The sequence below is a fragment of the Archocentrus centrarchus genome, chromosome 4 (genome assembly GCF_007364275.1).
Source record: "Archocentrus centrarchus isolate MPI-CPG fArcCen1 chromosome 4, fArcCen1, whole genome shotgun sequence".
NCBI lineage: Eukaryota > Metazoa > Chordata > Actinopteri > Cichliformes > Cichlidae > Archocentrus > Archocentrus centrarchus.
Window position 1 is genome coordinate 9,724,087 of NC_044349.1, and position 17,491 is coordinate 9,741,577.

The window sequence follows — 17,491 nt, forward strand, 5'->3', positions numbered from 1 at the left end:
CAGTTGCACCTGAGCATGGGTATTTACATATAAAAAATATGCATATAGCTCACGAGTCATAGTCTCTTCCTGGTTTGGCAGCACAAAGTGACAACATTGCCTCTGACCAGGTCTGCTTTGCCATTGGACAGAAAAGAGGCAGGAGGCGGGGGAGAGCACACCTTAGTTACAAAGTTAACCATTAACTTGATCTTCTCGGAAGCAGCTACTGAGCACACCTCTTCAACCTTTGCACAACATTTCTGCATTTCATAGACAAGCCAACAGAAAAGGTGGTTAAGGCTGATGTGAAATGTGTGAGCCACGGAGAGCTACACTGACAGGTGTCCAGGTAAGACTTGAAATGAGCAGCTTCTAGGGGAGAGAGATTATCAGTGTCTTCTACAGACTTGGTTTGGTTTTTAACAGAGACTATAATTATTTCTGAATATTGTGCAACGTCACAATGTGATAAAAACATTTTTTTTTTTAAAAAAAAGCTGAAAATGCTCCAAACCATAAAGTCCAACATGCTAAGATTTATTATTTGACTGGTTTCGACAGAAAAAGGACAGTCTGAAGCAGGCATTGCCAGAAAAATCGTAAGCATATCAAAAGAATAATCTGGTTTTCATTAACAGAGGAAATCTGTACAATTTTTTCTACACTGCAGTCATTTAGTGCTGCAGCACGCCATTCTTTCTCAATACAGAAGAAAAACACATCATCAAAGTGTGTTTACATTTCTATGACCTGTACTGCCCTACAAACTCAAACAGCAGTAACCACGCTGTTGTTCAGACCTGAGTTCTAACTGCTGTGCTTTAGTATATAAAAGATTACTGCGCCATAGAATTTGAGTGCATTTCCAAAATGGATGTACAAAAAAGTATCTATGCTGTGTGTAGTTCTAGAAATATTGTTTGTAATAAAACCCTACAAGCTTGGTAAACTGTGTGCTGTAAGACCTGCCAGCACTCCACTCTCTGCCAAAGAGAGACAGCTGACTTTGTGGATAAGTCAGGTGAGGGCTTATGAAGTGATAGCTTTAGTTTTAGCAAAGGATAGCTAAGGTTATTGATTTTCACCCATTATTAACCAAAGGTGAATCTACAGGTTTGGGTGTAGGTATGTTTTATGTCAGTGATTTGTTTAGGTAAAATTATAATCAAATGTGTCTTTAATTTTTCACTTTGAATGTGTGGAGTTTAATAAAGGTCATTTAAAAATACCAACTATCATAGTTTTTGGTCTTGATGCAGGTTCATTAGCGTCTTTTAATCAGCCATCCCTAAGCTTTGTTTTTAGTCAACGTGTTGTCGAGGCTTCTCCGTTGACACTGCCATTATTCCAGGATCAAAAGACAAAAAAATGAAAAATAAATTAAGCTATTATGATCCTGGTGTAGCTCAGCAACAACAGCACAGTACACATCTTTTTTTTTTTAGGGCGTAGCTTTCATACTAAAATAATTCCAGTAAATGTGTTAAATAATCAGGTTCACAAACAATGTCTCTGCCAGCTGTTTTTTTAAACTCACTGCTCAATTAGATCTTATGCCTATTATCCGCGACAAACAATAGCATGGCCCGACTTCTCCACACATTTCAAAGGAAAACAAAAATACAAAACTTGGCAGTGGGATAAGAGGCAAAGAGGGAGGCCTGCATGCTGCATTGTGGATTGTTGGGGTGAGGGTCACCCAAAGGACGGCTTGTGGTTTGAATATAAATATCTGTGATCATTCCAGCCAGGCAGAGAGCGTAAAGTGTGAATTGAAAAGTAAATCCATTTTGTGATGAGCACTTCTCAAAATGCATGTTTTTTGTCTTTGATTCTGGCTCTTTGTTATGTAAGTTGAAAGAAGTTTAACATAAAATTCGGTGTCACCTCGCGTTGCGTAATCAAATTTGAAAACATAAAACTGCTTACAGTTTGTCTGTTCAAAGGAGCCTCGTTGCACTACATAAGCGGAATATAATTTTTATGTTTAATTCAGTTTGATGACAGAGAGAGCATTTCACATCCTGCAGCCATCATTAGTGTCTACAAACTGACATTGGACTCACAATTTGGAGAACTAAAACAAAGTATGGCAGAGAAAAAAAAATGACGCCTCCTGCACAGATGAACGCAGACCAACATGCAAATGTAGCCTTTTTACACATGCAAGTTCACATAGAAATTCAAACAAATGTACAGCGGCAGTGCACAGTATAACTCTTTGGCACAGATATTCTTGGCTCTGGGTCCTGTGCTGCCTGATGTGTAGATTTTGCTGTGCTGTGCCTGTGTGAGGACAGAACGGGAAGAGATAAAGACAGCCCTGCCGGTGTGTTTACAGCCAACACTGGTGAAAAGAATAGCCTGAGAAGATGAAGGGGAAGTGGCCTAATGGCCAGCGCAAAGCAGCCGGAGCTCTCTTGCTGTGAAAAATCACCTCAGAGCCAAGAAAGTGAGCAAGAAACACAGAAATCTTAAGTGTGCCTATTAAAGCAAGCACCACGATTTTTTTTTTTTTTTGGGGGGGGGGCAGTAAATTAATTGTACATGTTGTCAAGACAGAGGGGCCATTATTTAAGAAATCAAACATAGTTGGATTGAACTTTTTTTTTTTTTTATTAAGCTAGTGAAAGAGCAAAGTAACAAAGACCAAAGTCACATTTGTCACAACATGTGAAACAATGCTTTATGCTCCTCCAGTTAATGGTGGAGGAGAAAATCACTCAGCCACTAAGGCCTAAATTCAGTGGGTCAGTCTGCTAGTGTGAATGAGAAGCACTGAGCATTAGAATAACATCAAGCTGCAATATTCATGACTACTTCACCACTTCCCATGACTGCTGAGTATAAATCAGTCCAGCAACTCTGCAAGCCAAAGTAAGATGTGTTAGTTGGTTTGCAAAAAAGAAAACTATAGATTTTAGGTACACTTTACATGTCATATTTTTTTCCTGCCATTTGGTGTTTCTGCTACAGTCACACAAGCGGATACAGTTGTTGGAGACCGAAGCATGGCCAAAATTATTGTGAATGTGTGCACTGAACTTGTGAGCTCATTGTTTTGAAATAGTTACTGTGAAGGCGGGGACCAGGTCTACCACCACTGGCAGTCAGCTGCCATCTTCAAAGCACCTTTGGTGCAACAAGAGGGCAATAAAATGGGATTGAGACGGCATCACTCTGCTATGAGTTTGCAACTGAATGCGGTCAAGCTGCCAATTACATGCAGTCTGTTTGTGGTAATATGGTGATTAACTGTGATGAGCTGGCAAAAATCACAAATCTGTTGCTGTCTATTGCAAATCTGCCATTGTATAGATACACAAAAATTCACATTAATTCCTCCACAAATAGTGATGTAGTTGCTGCTGGTTGACAATTTAACTGCAAAATGACGTAAGTGCTTGGCAACCAGCTAAGTCGAGACTCAGATCAATGGCAACGTTCTGGCAATATGTCTGCATTTATAAATTAGGTGGCAATTATTTACAAACCTTCACCAATCTGTACGAGAGTGACTGCAATCACTCCGACATACACCGCTATTGTTTGGAGACAGATTGCCTCCCAATCTGCCTTTGGTTTTGGTTGCTACAACTTGCAATCAGTCACCAAATGTCAAAAAATTCAATGGAATCACCGGTCCTATTTTTACTCCAGTAAGACTGAACCATCAGTCATTTTAATTACATTTTATACTTCAACTACATTTTGACAGCCAAGTCATTCTGTCACATTTATCCGTGAACTGTGTTTATTGGTTATTATGCATACAGCAAAACCGTTGATGTTGATGATACATGATGTTACTGGTTAAAGCAGTTCTTCCACCAGCATCACCATTTAAATGCAGCTAACATGCTAGTGCATCAATAATCCTAATACAGAACATTACAGTATAAATGTAAAATACTTCTGTTACTTTCTGTTGCTTTCATTGCAATTTGATAATTTTGTGCTTTAACTTGACTAAAATTATTAATGCACGACTAAAATAATGTTGCTACTTGTATTTAATTAAGACACATTTCTGTATTGAATTTAGATGGAACAGTATCTACTTAGAAAAAGAACCTTGTTCTTCAAAAAAAACCTTGACCCTGTATAAAAATCCAGATCACAAAGATAAAAATACAGGCACTAGCAAAAAACAGTTAATAATGGACAACATAGACAAGAACATAACTTGTTTGACTGCATTTTCACAGCTCCACTGTAAATACAGGGGCTCAGCTTGTAGACCCGTGCATGCAAATATGTGTCTATTTTGCAAATAGCTGCACATAAAGGTTCTCTTGTGGATGACAGGTTTGTATTTACATTAAGAACATCACTGATGTGTTGCTGTCCACAAAATAATACAACAAGTGGAAGTGTGGCATGACTTCCTGAATCCAAGCAGACCATGGGGGTTTATAATCCAGTGCGTAGTGCCTGTTCTGTAAAATTTGCCGGCTGGTTAGCTGGTTTTGGACAAAAATGGGTGGAAATGGCTATTTTGCTTCTGTCACAGAGAATCACAGATGTAATAAGTTGTTTGTTTAATCTATTTAAAACTAGGATTTGTTTTTATCTTTTTTAAACTGTGATCTTTGCAGACACCAGTAGAGGGTTCTGTAGTCTTTCAGCCAGACTAGACAGGCTGTTCCCTATTTCTTTATGCTAAACACAACAAATGGAAAAGATATCCCAAGATACTGCTCTTTTCTCATGTTGCTCAAATTAGATGGAATTTTCTTTCATATATATATATATTTATATATATATATAATATATGTATATATGTTTTTGTTTTTTTTCCCATTAAATCTGAAGTCCTTTTCTTGTAGGGAGCCGATAAACATACAAAGGCAGATTCTTTCACACACTCTCCACACACACACACACACACACACACACATGACTCACTTTTCCAGTGTTTTGTGTAGCCTAGAACTATGAAGGAAGGTTCTATGGTATGTGGGACTTCCTGTTTGTGACACACTTTTCCTGTTGTGGATGATATCCTCCTGAGCTCCTGAGAGCGCGTACTCAGTAATAATTTCTGGATTTTAAAGAGCCTTTAAAAGATCTCTTTTTTATGATGACACATTCACTCTTCATAGATACTTGAAATATTTAAATCATTTGATTGCTCATGTTCGTTTTGTGTGGCTTAGTTATGAAATATGCATTTAACGGCACAAAGATTTCAAAGGAAAAAATGCACATGGGTATCATTTGCTGGTGAGCTACATAACTGAAGAAGTTTTTTCTCCCACTTTTGCAAGATGCGTTTTGTAGGCAAGTGTGTAAAACAAAAATATTCTTACTTCTTTTCTTCTTTTTTCTGCTTTCTCTAGATCTGTGTCTACAGCAAGAGGTGTGTGACTCATAATTCAACTTATGCATGCACGGATTAGGATACCAGCACCATTCAGCTAATACTGACCTGAAGAATCTCCCTTCACTCAATCTTGCCACCAAGTTGAGCTCTGAAAGGTTAAACTCCTCAGTAGTCAACAGACAACTAACTCCCTCATCTGGGGAGATGCCAGCCCTACAGCATCACCTCCAGGTCCTATTTTAGCTTCAACCAGATTAAGACAATTTAACATAAACAAAGGAAAACTTCCAGCTTCTGTTAAAAGGAGTTCAAGGGTCTGCTAGATCTTGTAGAAAGAGAGCGACATATGTGTTTGATTCGCCTGCAATCCACGGTTTCATGCTTGAGTTAATGGTACCCCAGAGCAAGAGAAGAGCCTCATTCAACAAGAACCAAACTGAGCCACAAACTAGAGGTCTCTTCCTAGAAGAGACTGCACGAATAAGAGGCCAAGCTAGATGGAACCATCACTAAATGAGACCGCTTTACCAACGGCATCAAACAATGGTAAGAGTTCAGCTGTTTCAGCAAAGTCAGATGGAAAGTATATCAGCAGGAAATTTGTCTCAAAATCTGCTCTAAAGGCAGAGGATGGTGAATATACGACACCCTTTATTGAAGCTTAGTTTGGGCATCTAGGTTCTTTCCGTAGTTGTGCTGCCTCAAAACCACAATGCTGGAATTTGATTCACTGCCTTCTCTTACAGGCACTTTGATAGCCAATCAGACCAGTCACCGCTGGGAGTTCTTTGTGGCTGTCTTGGTCACAGCTATCTTCGTCAACGTTATCATTGCCATTATGGCTAAATACAAGGTGTTTCGGCGCTTCCTGGCCAGCTACAGACACACACGGCTGAGGGAGGCTGATTCTGTTAGCCACTGTGGCCCATCAGGTTTGCTTTTTAACAATTTCATTTTAGAGATTACTATATGCTGGCATATTTGTTTGTGCACTCAACAATGAAAACAGTGGTGATTATGTGAACATCTTTGCAACAGCTTGGATAACAAAGCGTTATACAACAAAAACAGAAATATAAAAAAGTATACTTGTGCATATAGTGTGTTTGGTCACAGCTTAAAGTTGCACTAATCAATTTTTTTTTAAATCGACAATAGGACTATAAGATGAACGACTGGAATTATAACCTGCCTCTGCAGTTACTCTCAGGTCTACAGTGGTTTCCAGCTCATTGTCTTTGTTTTCTGGCCCTGCTGCATGTGGACAAAAAAAAACAACCTGTAGATAAACAAAAATTAAAAGCAGATGAAAAATAATCACTCCTTAGAAGTTGATGGAGACTTAAACACATCAAAAACAATGACTAAATATTCTGCTTTAAAAAGACAAAAACAGGACTGAAGATCAGTGCCCAATGTTGTGTTTACAGTGCATTCAGCTGCCCCCAAGTGGTGAATATATCACCTAATCCAGTTAACAGAAAACAATACGGGCTAGGGTGTTGCTAACAATTAATTATTGTACATCTTATACAACTGCGATGTCAGGTCCACGCGAATGGCTTACATAATGTTTCCATAAATGAGAAATGCACACTGAAAATTGACACAAAAAGAGACTAAGCAATTCTATTTTTGAAAATCTTTCAACGAGCTGTAGAGACACGTTTAAAAGATGTGCTTTGTGCTTGTGAGCAGATAAAACTACAGCAATTAAAAGCTTGTAGAAACTGATGATGGAAAAGCTCTCTGTGTTCTGTTTACCTACAAGGCGAGTCTTTTTATATTTGCAAACACTGATAACAATAATGACTTACTGGACTTACCTTTCAGTGATTGATGGTTGTGGGGCTTTTCTTCTTCTTCTTCTTTTCTCACCGTTTCCAGCATCAGAGGTGGGGTTTAATATGCATGGAGGACTTGGAATGGACCATCACTGTATGCCTCCACTGAGCGAAGAGGACGATGACGGCTTCATTGAGGACAACTATATCCCAACAAGTGAGAGAGAGAGGGCCGAGAGAGCAGCTGAGAACATAGATGAGGACACAGAGGAAGAGTTTGATGACATTGAGTTTAGCATTGCTTAGCAGGAACATCTCCATCCACACCTTCTAAACCGACATTTTTAGTTGTTGAGCCAGAACCAAGCTACCAGTTTCACTCCATTTATTCCTTTTCCTTGTGTTTCCATCTTTTCTATCTAAAAATTAATCAGTTGTTAACAACCGATTAAATGCACAAAAAGCAGTAATTGGGGGGGTCAGCATATCCTAAGTAAACCTTCAGCTGTAAAAGCTAGTATTACTCCTGTTAGCAGGGATAACTGTTCACCATCCTCTGAAATCAGCTTGATAAACTATTCATGACCACTTGTCCATGCAAAATTGCTTTATTTGCAACATATATCAATTTCCCCACCATCATTTCAGATTTTTTCCCCCTTTCCATAACTCCATTTCTTTCTCTTCCTTAGTAGACTTGAGAGTGTGCTGAGGCCTATTTCCCCTTTACTCTAACTTACCTTTCTGTCAGTTAGCTCATAGCTGAATCAGTGAGTGATCAGTGACAACCTGCCTAGGTACACATCAATACACTAGGTCGTGCCCAGGCGTTGTTGTACCAACCCTTAACCATTATGCTTGCATTTGGAGTGTGCTAAATACAGCACACACCAAAATTATTATAATTTTTTTAAACTAACTGATTAGTTGATTTGTTAGCTCTCATACTACAAATTACCTTTGTATGGGAGCGCATAACCAGAGTTAACTAAGACTAACAATGAGAGCATATCTTGCTTTGCTCAGTGAGAGTACTTTTGTATAGTATATAATAGTATATAATGTATCACAATTGCACTGCTTTCTTTTACACTCTTTTTTCTGATTTTCTTTGGAAGGACTGTATTATTTCTGGCAGATGGGTTGCTTTACAAGAAAACCACAAGAAGATTCACATCTTTCATTTGTGCTGTTACAGTATCACTGTCGCATCCGTCAAAGTAAAGTTTTACAATAAAAACGCATTGCAGCTCATTTATATCATTTATATACTTGTAATTGCTTTTCACCTTTTGACTGCCATTTTTAAGAAACCAGACTGGGATTTGTCTGCAGATTCAGTGTGACCTCAATAAAAAAAAAAAAAAGGAAAAAAATGCCTGTATGTAAAACACTTGCTGTTGTTGTGTCGGTCATGTATTTTCAGATCAAATCAATTGGGGTTATTTCTGAGGTCTGTTTCTCCACCATTAATTCTTGGTTGTTGCTTGTCTCATTGGACTCAAAGTAAAATCATTAAACTCACCTGTCCTCTTAAACTTGGCAACGCTGTCATAAACAATCGTAATAAAGCCTGACAGTGCGGCTCGAGCAGAGGCCTCCAGCGATTCGGCTCCCGTCAGACCACGCAGCTGATGAGAGCGCTCTGACAGGTCCGTGTAGCTGAAGGCGGAAACACGACGTGTGAAGCTCACACCGAAACCGGAAAAAAAGCGATCCTGTCTTCAAAAATAAAACGAGAATTCGGCGTTGTTAACTATGATGGGCGTGTCCCATGTTTCAGAACAATCAATAATAATAATAATAATAATAATAATAATTATTATTATTATTATTATTATTATTATTATTATGTAAAAATACCAATGCTACCACTACTAATTATCATGTTTAATCAGCAAAAGATTATTTTTATACTGTCGGATATTTTAATCTATAACCTAATAAGATCATCATAATATCAGTAGAGCACAACTTTTTTCCTGCAAGTAGCGTAGAAAAAAAACGGAAGCACAAATATTATTTATTTAAATAAATGTCCGCTATCAAAACTACAAGTGAATTCATTATTTCTGAAGAACAGCAAAAATTAAAAGGGGAATCTAATTTGCTTTAGGCATTTGGAATTATTCATTAAAAAATAAAAAAGTAAATGAATAACCGGAAGTCGTACTTCCGTGATCGGAGCTAGCTTGATGCTACTGTCCGGAAAATCGGCGAGCCGCAGCGAAACGCGTTAACCGAACATTGAGGAGGAGAGGAGGAACGAGGATGATGGGAGCGAGTCGTATTCCACTCAAGTGACCCATATCTTACAGTAGACCCAGATATTACTTAACCTACTTCTTGTTCTCGAGGATTTGTCTGTATCAAGATGTCGGCGTCAGCGATATTTATCCTCGACTTGAAGGGAAAGGTAAGTTTGTGGCGACTTGTTGGTGAGGAAGTTAACATTATCAGCGTAGCACCTGCCTCAAGAAAAACTGTTTGCTTTAAAAAAACAAAAACAAAACGGTCACTCAGTTGAAGGATATTGTCATTTTTGTTGGTGTAATTTTCAGCTGTATCATATGCCTCACATACTTTTATTTCCCGAAAACTCTTTTGCTAATTTAACTACACCACCCTTACAGAGCAGACAGGAAGAGAAGCTCAACTTGCCAAACTCGTTTCACCGATGTTCAGTACACACACAGAGGGCTTGTTCTTGTGCAGCGATGCAGTCTTTATTGTACGTGATGTGTCCTATTTCGAGGTCTAAAACTTTTCTCTTGTTATCCCTTACATGCTTTTCTAATTAAAAAGTACAGTGGTTAATTTAATGTAATAGGAACGTGTGTGGATATGAGGATGACATATATTAGAAATACATCTTGAGAGACAAACCCAACTAAAAATACTTGTAGGTTATGTGATCTCAAGGTGAAATTTCATTTATTTGTACATTTGTAGTCATCAATTAGCTGTTTAAGTCTAGATGATTTAAAATATATATAATTGGATTCTTAAAGGTAAGGATTTTTTGCTTTTGTGTATTTCATATATTATGAAATATCTGCCAATTTTCTCAATCAATCCAATCTAATCATTCAACCCTAAATGTCAGAAAATGCAACTACCCAGAGCACAACGTGATGTTTTTAGTTGTTCTGCTTTATGTGGCAGCATTAAAACCCCAACACTGTTTGTTTTGCTGTTATACAAGCTTAAGAAAAACAGCTAACATTTACATTAGGAACTTGGAGCAAGTGTATTTTTTAATATATTTTTGCAAGAAAAAAATACTCACCAAATACTGAGTCATCTGATCAGTTGTTTCAGTTCTAACGATAAGTTTAGTTAGACAAAGCAATGATGTTAGGCTTAGTCTGCCACCTGACCAAGCTATTTCAGTGATTAAAATGACAGTCGGGCCATTTATGACACCATTAAATTATATTGAGGAACACTTTTTAATGGCCCTGTTTTGTTTATCATACTTATACTCTTTCCTTTGTCTATGACAGCAACTCTAAAATGTTATAATGTAATTAGTTATAGTTTTACAGGGATTTTTATCCAAAAGGGTTAGCCTCAGAGTTCAAGCAGCAGTAAATTTATATATATATATATGTATATGTATATGTGTGTGTATATATGTGTGTGTGTGTGTGTGTGTGTGTGTATGTGTGTGTGTGTTTTTCTCTTGTGACCTTTCCTTTATCCTTGCCCCACCAACTGCCCATTTCCTGAAAAAAAACAAGAAGAAATCAAAAACACTATGAAAGGTTGTAGGTCAAGTAGTTTGACAAAGTAACAGTAGGAAACATTTTAGGATTTAAAATATCACATATAAATATACACCTGAAATCATAGATGACCCAAATTCAGTCATTGAAGAGTATCTTGAGTGTTTTCACTTAACTTACGTTAAGGGCAATGAAACAGTGTCTCTGGAAATGCTACTGAAAGGCATGAGGATCATGAATGAGGTAGTACTCGCTGTTTTGGTTAATCATTGTATTATCTTTTTTTTTTTTTTTGTTTTAGAAGTGTTTTCAAAATTTCTTATTTCTTTGCATGATTCTTTATCCAAACCTCACAGAGTTAATTTATGTTGGGCCTAAAAAAGTGCTGAAGAAGCCTTATACGCCTGACAACATTACCCATTAGGGAGAAGGATCAGTCCCTCATAGGCTGGATGCCTGATTGTACAGATTAAAGGTTTTCTCTTTCCCTCTCTTGCGATCTATCCATCTATTTCTGCCCTGGAGCAAGTCAGTAGTATCTCTTTGCCTCCAGTCTTCACCCTCTCTCTGTCCTGACCAGATGAGGTTCTCTGTTGTAGCAGAAAATTGTGAACCAAATCTCTTAAACTGAGCTGAAGATGCAGAAAAGGGTGACGATATTCACAATGACACTTTAGATAAAAATAATATTAAAAGTAATTTGTAGACATTAACCCAGAGCAGTTATGCACAGATAGGCAGCCTGCTTAATTTTACATAGCCACAGATATATTTAAAAACCACCACAGCTACTGCAAAAGTCAGTAGCTTTGATGTGTTTTCAAGTGTGTCACCCCGCCCCACCCCTTTAGTGCCTGGTCATGGGCACTAGGCTGCACATGGCTGGCTGCTGGGACTTGCTGCGTAGACTTAAATGTCAGGCTATTGAAATCAGCGTGGCATCATTTGTTCCCTGTGATTCCCAATAGAATTTTTAATGAGCAAGCATGCCCAAGCTGACTTTTTGGATTGTTATGAGGAATGGCACATTACAACAGCTGGAGGCTAACATCTTTAGATATATAGTGGTGTTGCTCAAGAAGCTACAGCTATTAGTTTTGTATTTGATGTTTAGTTATGTAGGACAGTGTACATTCATCAATATTAAAATGGTAATGTGCAAATGTTGTTAGAGGAATGACTAATTTTGATTAGCTTTTTGATTTTAGCAACGCTATGGTATGGATTCTTCTATTAAGGGTCCTCCAGGAAACATTTTTGAATAATTTTCATAGATGGATGGGTGGTTACTGGTTTCTCCGATAACTGTCTATCCATCCATCCATCCATTCATGCATCAATGACTCTCAGCGAATGAGAGCTGAAGCCCATCCCAGTTGACACTAGTCTATCATAGGGCTAGCACAGAGAGATAGACAACCATTCACACTCACATTCATACCTATGGCCAATTTAGAATTGCCAATTAAACTAACCCATACATGTCTTTGGACTGTGGATGGAAGCCAGAGTCTCCATAGGGAGGACATAGCCAGCCAGTGGATTCAAGCCCAGGACCTACTTGCTGTGAGGCAGCAGTGCTAACCACTTCACCACCATACGGCCCTGTAACCTTTTCTCTTAACTGAGCTGTTAAATTTTCCTCAAGGAACACACACAGTGAGCAAGATTCCTTCAATAACAGCTGAGTTCGTTAAGGGACATCCATACTGGAATCGATCAGCAGTGGTATGGTGACAAGAAACCATCGAAAGTCAATTCAGCCACTTAAAATGACAACAGGTGAAATAACTGCTTCAACTTTTCTGAACTTTGAGAGTAGTGGCATGGCTCTCTGGATGAAAATTTTGGACTTTATTGTTTGGCACTTTGGTCCAGGCTGAAATATTCAGAAAAGACTACTGGAGGGATTGCCTTCAAAATTTATAGATGCATTCATGGACCCCAAAGGATGAATGCACATGGCTTTGGTGATACCCCATTTTTCTCTCACAAGAGGCAGTTTGTGGTTCTTAGCAAAATGTGTAACAGTTAGTGTAATGACTTACAATTTAGAGCACATATGTGTCCTTCCCATTAGATGAAATGCAGTAAATTTGTTGTTCCATTTAGCAACATAAACAGGTCAATTTTGTAATTTATCCACCAGTTTAGATGCAAAACAAATGACATTCTCATCAACATAATCATCTCTTTCATGTTGTTATCGTATTAGCGTGCTAGCACACTAAACTGAGATTAATATAGTAAACATTATACCCACTAAGCGTCAGCACATTCAGGCTTCATAGAGCTGCCATTATGTCTGTAGATTCTTAGTCTTGTTGGACGGAGAATGCTGCAGCTGCAATGAGCCTCTTTCTCGAGGTCTTGTATTAACAATGTTTAATGGACCAACTCAGTGCCGTCTTTTTGTATTTTTCAATGTTTTATTATTTCAGCTGCAAGTCTCTTACTGTTAACTCCTAACAGCTCTGACACTTTAAAAAAAATTCAACTTTCTATCTTGGATTATTGTTGTAAAGTTATTTTAGTACAAGAATTTATCTCATAGTCAGATTGAACTTAGTGGATTTAGTTTGATTTGCGAGAGTGTTGATGGGTGATACAAACTGACTTTAGATTTTGTTTTTTGTTTTACTTTTTGTTCCTGTTTCCGTTCCAGTCATACAGCCCAGTGAGGGCTGCCATATTCCTTTAGAGGTTAGCAGTGAGTGCTTTCTATTGATTTCAAACATTGTAAACAGTCATTGATTACCTTGTGTGACCCAGAAACAAACTGTCACCAAATCCCCACAGTGATTTTTTTTTTTTTTTTTTTGATTTCTATGACTGGTTGTGGTTTTAACAGATAATAAATACCTTGTTGTGTTTGTAAAAGTCAATTATAACACTAAGAATTGCTTTTACTCTTGTAGATTAAACAAAGAATAGATCACCACATCTTGTAACAATGGATAACCACATGTAATTTAATTTATAATAGGACTAATTGCCTATAATTTAGGCTTTCATTTTATGCTTCAATTTTAATATCGTGCTCCCATTGTTTTTGTTCCCTTTTGTGCTCTCTCTTTTTGTTCCTACTGATGAACCATTTTGGGTTTTTGAACTAATTTAACTAATTTCTACATAATGACTTTGAGCTCCCTCACACAATTGAATGTCATTTAAAACAACGAGATGTAAAAATATTTGTAATACTTATTGATATTTCAGCAAAACCTACCAGAATATGTTTTGAGCAGATACTACTGTGGATTAACTTGGAGGGGATACATTCCCCACTAGGTTGTAAAGAGACCTGGATTATTAAGTAGCTGTGCTTTGCTTTGGGGCATGAAATATGCTAACTGATTGCACGAGGTTTCCTATCTCTGCTGAATACCCTGCACTGTCGCTTTTTTTTTTCCTTTGGAATTTGAGTTTAACTGACACACATTCGAACCAGAGTGACATGACAGTGATGTGTTGACACATCCGTATCCTAAAGACTAAATAAAAGTTTTCCTAAGTCATGTTTGTGATTGGCACTAAGCCATAATTGTTACCGCAGACTATGGTGATGTCAGTTATTTTCAGAATCAGCTCTATAATCGGATGATTTGAATGTCTCTCAGATGCACTTTTAGTTAAAGAAAAATTACACATCAATACACTAAAAGAAGGAAATGGATGAATAAAGCAGTCAATAAGAAACTCATCACATAGTAAATGAAAAGAGTGATAATCTTGGTGATTTATTGAATTATTGTCTCAAAGAGAAATTAACTTCTGTACGTGCCGTGCTGGTTGTTTTCTTCTAGCAGTGTCATTGGCCCATTCTTTGCAGTTTATATGTTGGTGTTATTATATTAACCTTTTTTTTAATGTTCTTTATGCCATTGGCTTGTAAGTGCAGTAGGAGGTAAGTCTTAGGTTATATTTGGGGTGTTTTTTTTATTTTTTTATTATGGGCATATTTTTCAAGTGGGCTGATGCATGTTATAATTGATGTTATCAGTGAATTTGTTGATTATCTTTTAGGGGTGGGTGCGGTGGTTAGCACTGCTGCCTCACAGGTTCAAATCCCCCATCTGGCCAGGGCCTTTCTGTGTGGCGTTTGCATGTTCTCCCTGTGTCTGCGTGGGTTCTCTTCGGGTACTCCAGCTTCCTTCCACAATCCAAAGTCCAAAGATGTGCAGTTAGTGGAGTTAAGTTCATTGGTGATTCTAAATTGGCTAATGTTAGTGTGAATGGTTGTCTGTATCTCTGTGTTAGGCCTGCGATAGACTGGTGACCTGTCCAAGGTGTCACCTGCCTCTCTCCCCGCAACCATGAATTGGATAAGTGGAAGCAATTGGGTGGGTGTGTGGATAGATGGATGGATCTTTTAAATGAATTTAATTCAAATCTTTTTCCCCAACCAACAAGCCAAACTGTTATACGCAGTCATCTAAAACCAAGAAAATCAGTGAATCTTCATATTTGAAATGCTTAAATCAGCTGTGGTCTATATTCTGTTTGTAAAGCATTTTTCTTTTTTTGATGCAATAACCAAAAAATGATTATAACCTCCACACAGTAAACCTGCTGTTGAGGCTAGTTTGCTGGTGTGTTTTTCTATCAAGGTTTGATTTTAAAACTGGCAATTCAAAGGACACTTCTCCACGGGCTTTGATACAGACGTGTCTATATCTCACTCTCTGTCTGGTCACCTCTGAACTGTTGCCTGTGTGCGTTCTCCTCTCACAGAACCTGATCAGTGGCCTGTTCATATCTTTCTTCTGCCCCAGATTACTTTACTTTGCTGGAATGTCCTTTTTTTTATTTCTTATTTCCTCCTGTCTTTGTTGCATCTGCCCCTTTGTGACCCTTGTGCAACACAGGCTCCTCCATTAAAGAAGGCGGAAAGCTGTGAGTGTGTGTGTGTGTGTGTGTGTGTGTGTGTGTGTGTGTGTGTGTGTGTGCGTGCGTGTGCGCGCACCATCTAGATCCCTGAAGCGTAGAAGCTTTGATCTCTTTCTTCACTTCACTGTGTGTGTCCGGAGACTAGAAAGACTGCTGACTCATCTTGTTGTGTGTGTCTGTGTGTTTCCATTAAAATTAGGAGGTGTGGTGCTTTCTCTGGGCTGAATGAAGTAAATCTTGTCATTATCTCTGAATACCACTGTATGCTGTTTGGAGATGTTACAACATTTGCAATAGTCTCAAGTCTCAAGGTAGAACCTGATGTAATTCCCCTCCTTCTAAGTCCCTGATACAGATCACATCTGAAAAACGTTCTCAAACATAGTTTAAAACTGTATTGAAGACTGTGGCGTTCTGTGATATGAACATGAACACTTCAGTCATCATTTTACATCCTTGACTTAAACCAAATGCTGCTGGCAGTGTTAGAAGAGTTTCTGGGTCATCTTTTTCGTGGTTCAGTTATGTATTGTTCTTTTTCCTGCTGTGTTTTATTTTCACTGTGTCCACAGCGCAGTGGAGTTTTTATTTATTTATTTTTTTCTTTTCAGAATGTAGTTCACTAGTTCAGTCTCTGATTTAAAGACACTGTGTCTTTTATAGACTCAACAATTCACTTATAAAATCAACTGAAGTAAAGTCAATATATCAGGGTCTCTGGTGACAGTAGTTTGAAAAGAATAGATTATGTGCAGTCATAAGACTTTGTGTTGCTTTTAGGCATATAGTCCCAGTCAGACATAAGCATGTCTAAACATTTGACTGGTACTGTACAAAGACATGTATTGTAGTCACATAACCAGTTTAATGGCTGTGTGTCTAAGCTCACACCCACCTTTTATTACAAACCGGTTCAAGCTCTTGTAGATGGGGCAAAAAAAAGACAGCAATATTTATTGGTTGTCTGATGATGTGGCACATTACCGATCACATAGAGTTGGTAAGGTGGGCTTCCACTGTTTCTGTCTAGTTGCTGGTAGATTTTTCTCATTTTCAGTCTGGGACTTTAAAAGCATTGTGTTTCTTTTAGACACAAATAATTGTTTTATCCTATTTACACAGTCTGTTAGCATTACATGCAGGCAGGACTGATAACATTTGCCTAGCTCAGACGTTAATGTTATCATTTTACTAAGTAGCCATAGCTGCTAGCCGCAACCTCAGTGGTGACTTAGCATACGGCTAGTGCTGCAATCAGGTGATTGCTAACATATAAACAGCTAAAGGTTAACGTGTGTGCCGGCTAGGTTAACATTTATGATAATTGCTTGTACTTCAGTGTTGTTGAAACAGGAACTGAGTGTTGTGAATATCAACTACTTAACCTGTTAGTGATAGAAAGGGCTGTGTACCTGCCTATCTACAGCAGTGCTGTGTGAAGTTGTCTGTCTGCTGGAGGTATCGATAGTGTTGCAAATGAGTATCTAATTGCAAAGAAGGTATTAGTATTTTAGTATCAATTTTTTTTGGACACCTTTAGTCATGAACTAAAGTATGTGACACATACATAACAAATGGATGTTTATAAGAGCAAAGAATAAATTAGACTTTAGTAATTTGTGCTTGAGTATTTTGACTTTATTTGCCAGTTGGCAGAAAGGAGAAGGACATACAACAGATGTCTGTAGCCAGGATTAACATGCAATGTTGGGTTTACAGGAGGTACTTTGGACCACTAGGGCTCAGGGACATTGCATGCCTTTGCTATAATTTCAAACCGG

At 38.0% G+C, this 17,491-nt stretch overlaps 2 protein-coding genes across 4 annotated transcripts in view; both read left to right on the forward strand.

Moving 5' to 3' along the window:
• The first annotated feature begins 200 nt into the window (after positions 1-200).
• On the forward strand, positions 201-8,342 carry c4h1orf210 (chromosome 4 C1orf210 homolog). Of its 3 annotated transcripts, XM_030728121.1 has the most exons (5): positions 201-331; positions 5,325-5,854; positions 6,055-6,240; positions 7,196-7,309; positions 8,211-8,342. In XM_030728121.1, exons 2-5 carry the CDS (start codon positions 5,806-5,808, stop codon positions 8,327-8,329), a joined length of 468 nt encoding a protein of 155 aa, XP_030583981.1. In that variant the 5' UTR covers positions 201-331; positions 5,325-5,805; the 3' UTR covers positions 8,330-8,342. The 3 variants fall into 3 exon arrangements, 2 of the variants coding, with proteins under 2 accessions (XP_030583981.1, XP_030583982.1); XR_004019897.1 differs by lacking the exon at positions 8,211-8,342 and having other exon boundaries at positions 5,325-5,463; positions 7,196-8,204; XM_030728122.1 differs by lacking the exon at positions 8,211-8,342 and having other exon boundaries at positions 7,196-8,204.
• A 971-nt stretch (positions 8,343-9,313) lies between these two features.
• ap1m3 (adaptor related protein complex 1 subunit mu 3) overlaps positions 9,314-17,491 on the forward strand; it is a 32,318-nt gene continuing 24,140 nt past the window's right edge. The window contains exon 1 of the mRNA XM_030728237.1: positions 9,314-9,508. Within this exon, the coding sequence (XP_030584097.1) occupies positions 9,467-9,508 (42 nt within the window). The 5' untranslated portion in view covers positions 9,314-9,466. The remainder of the gene's footprint in view (positions 9,509-17,491) is intronic.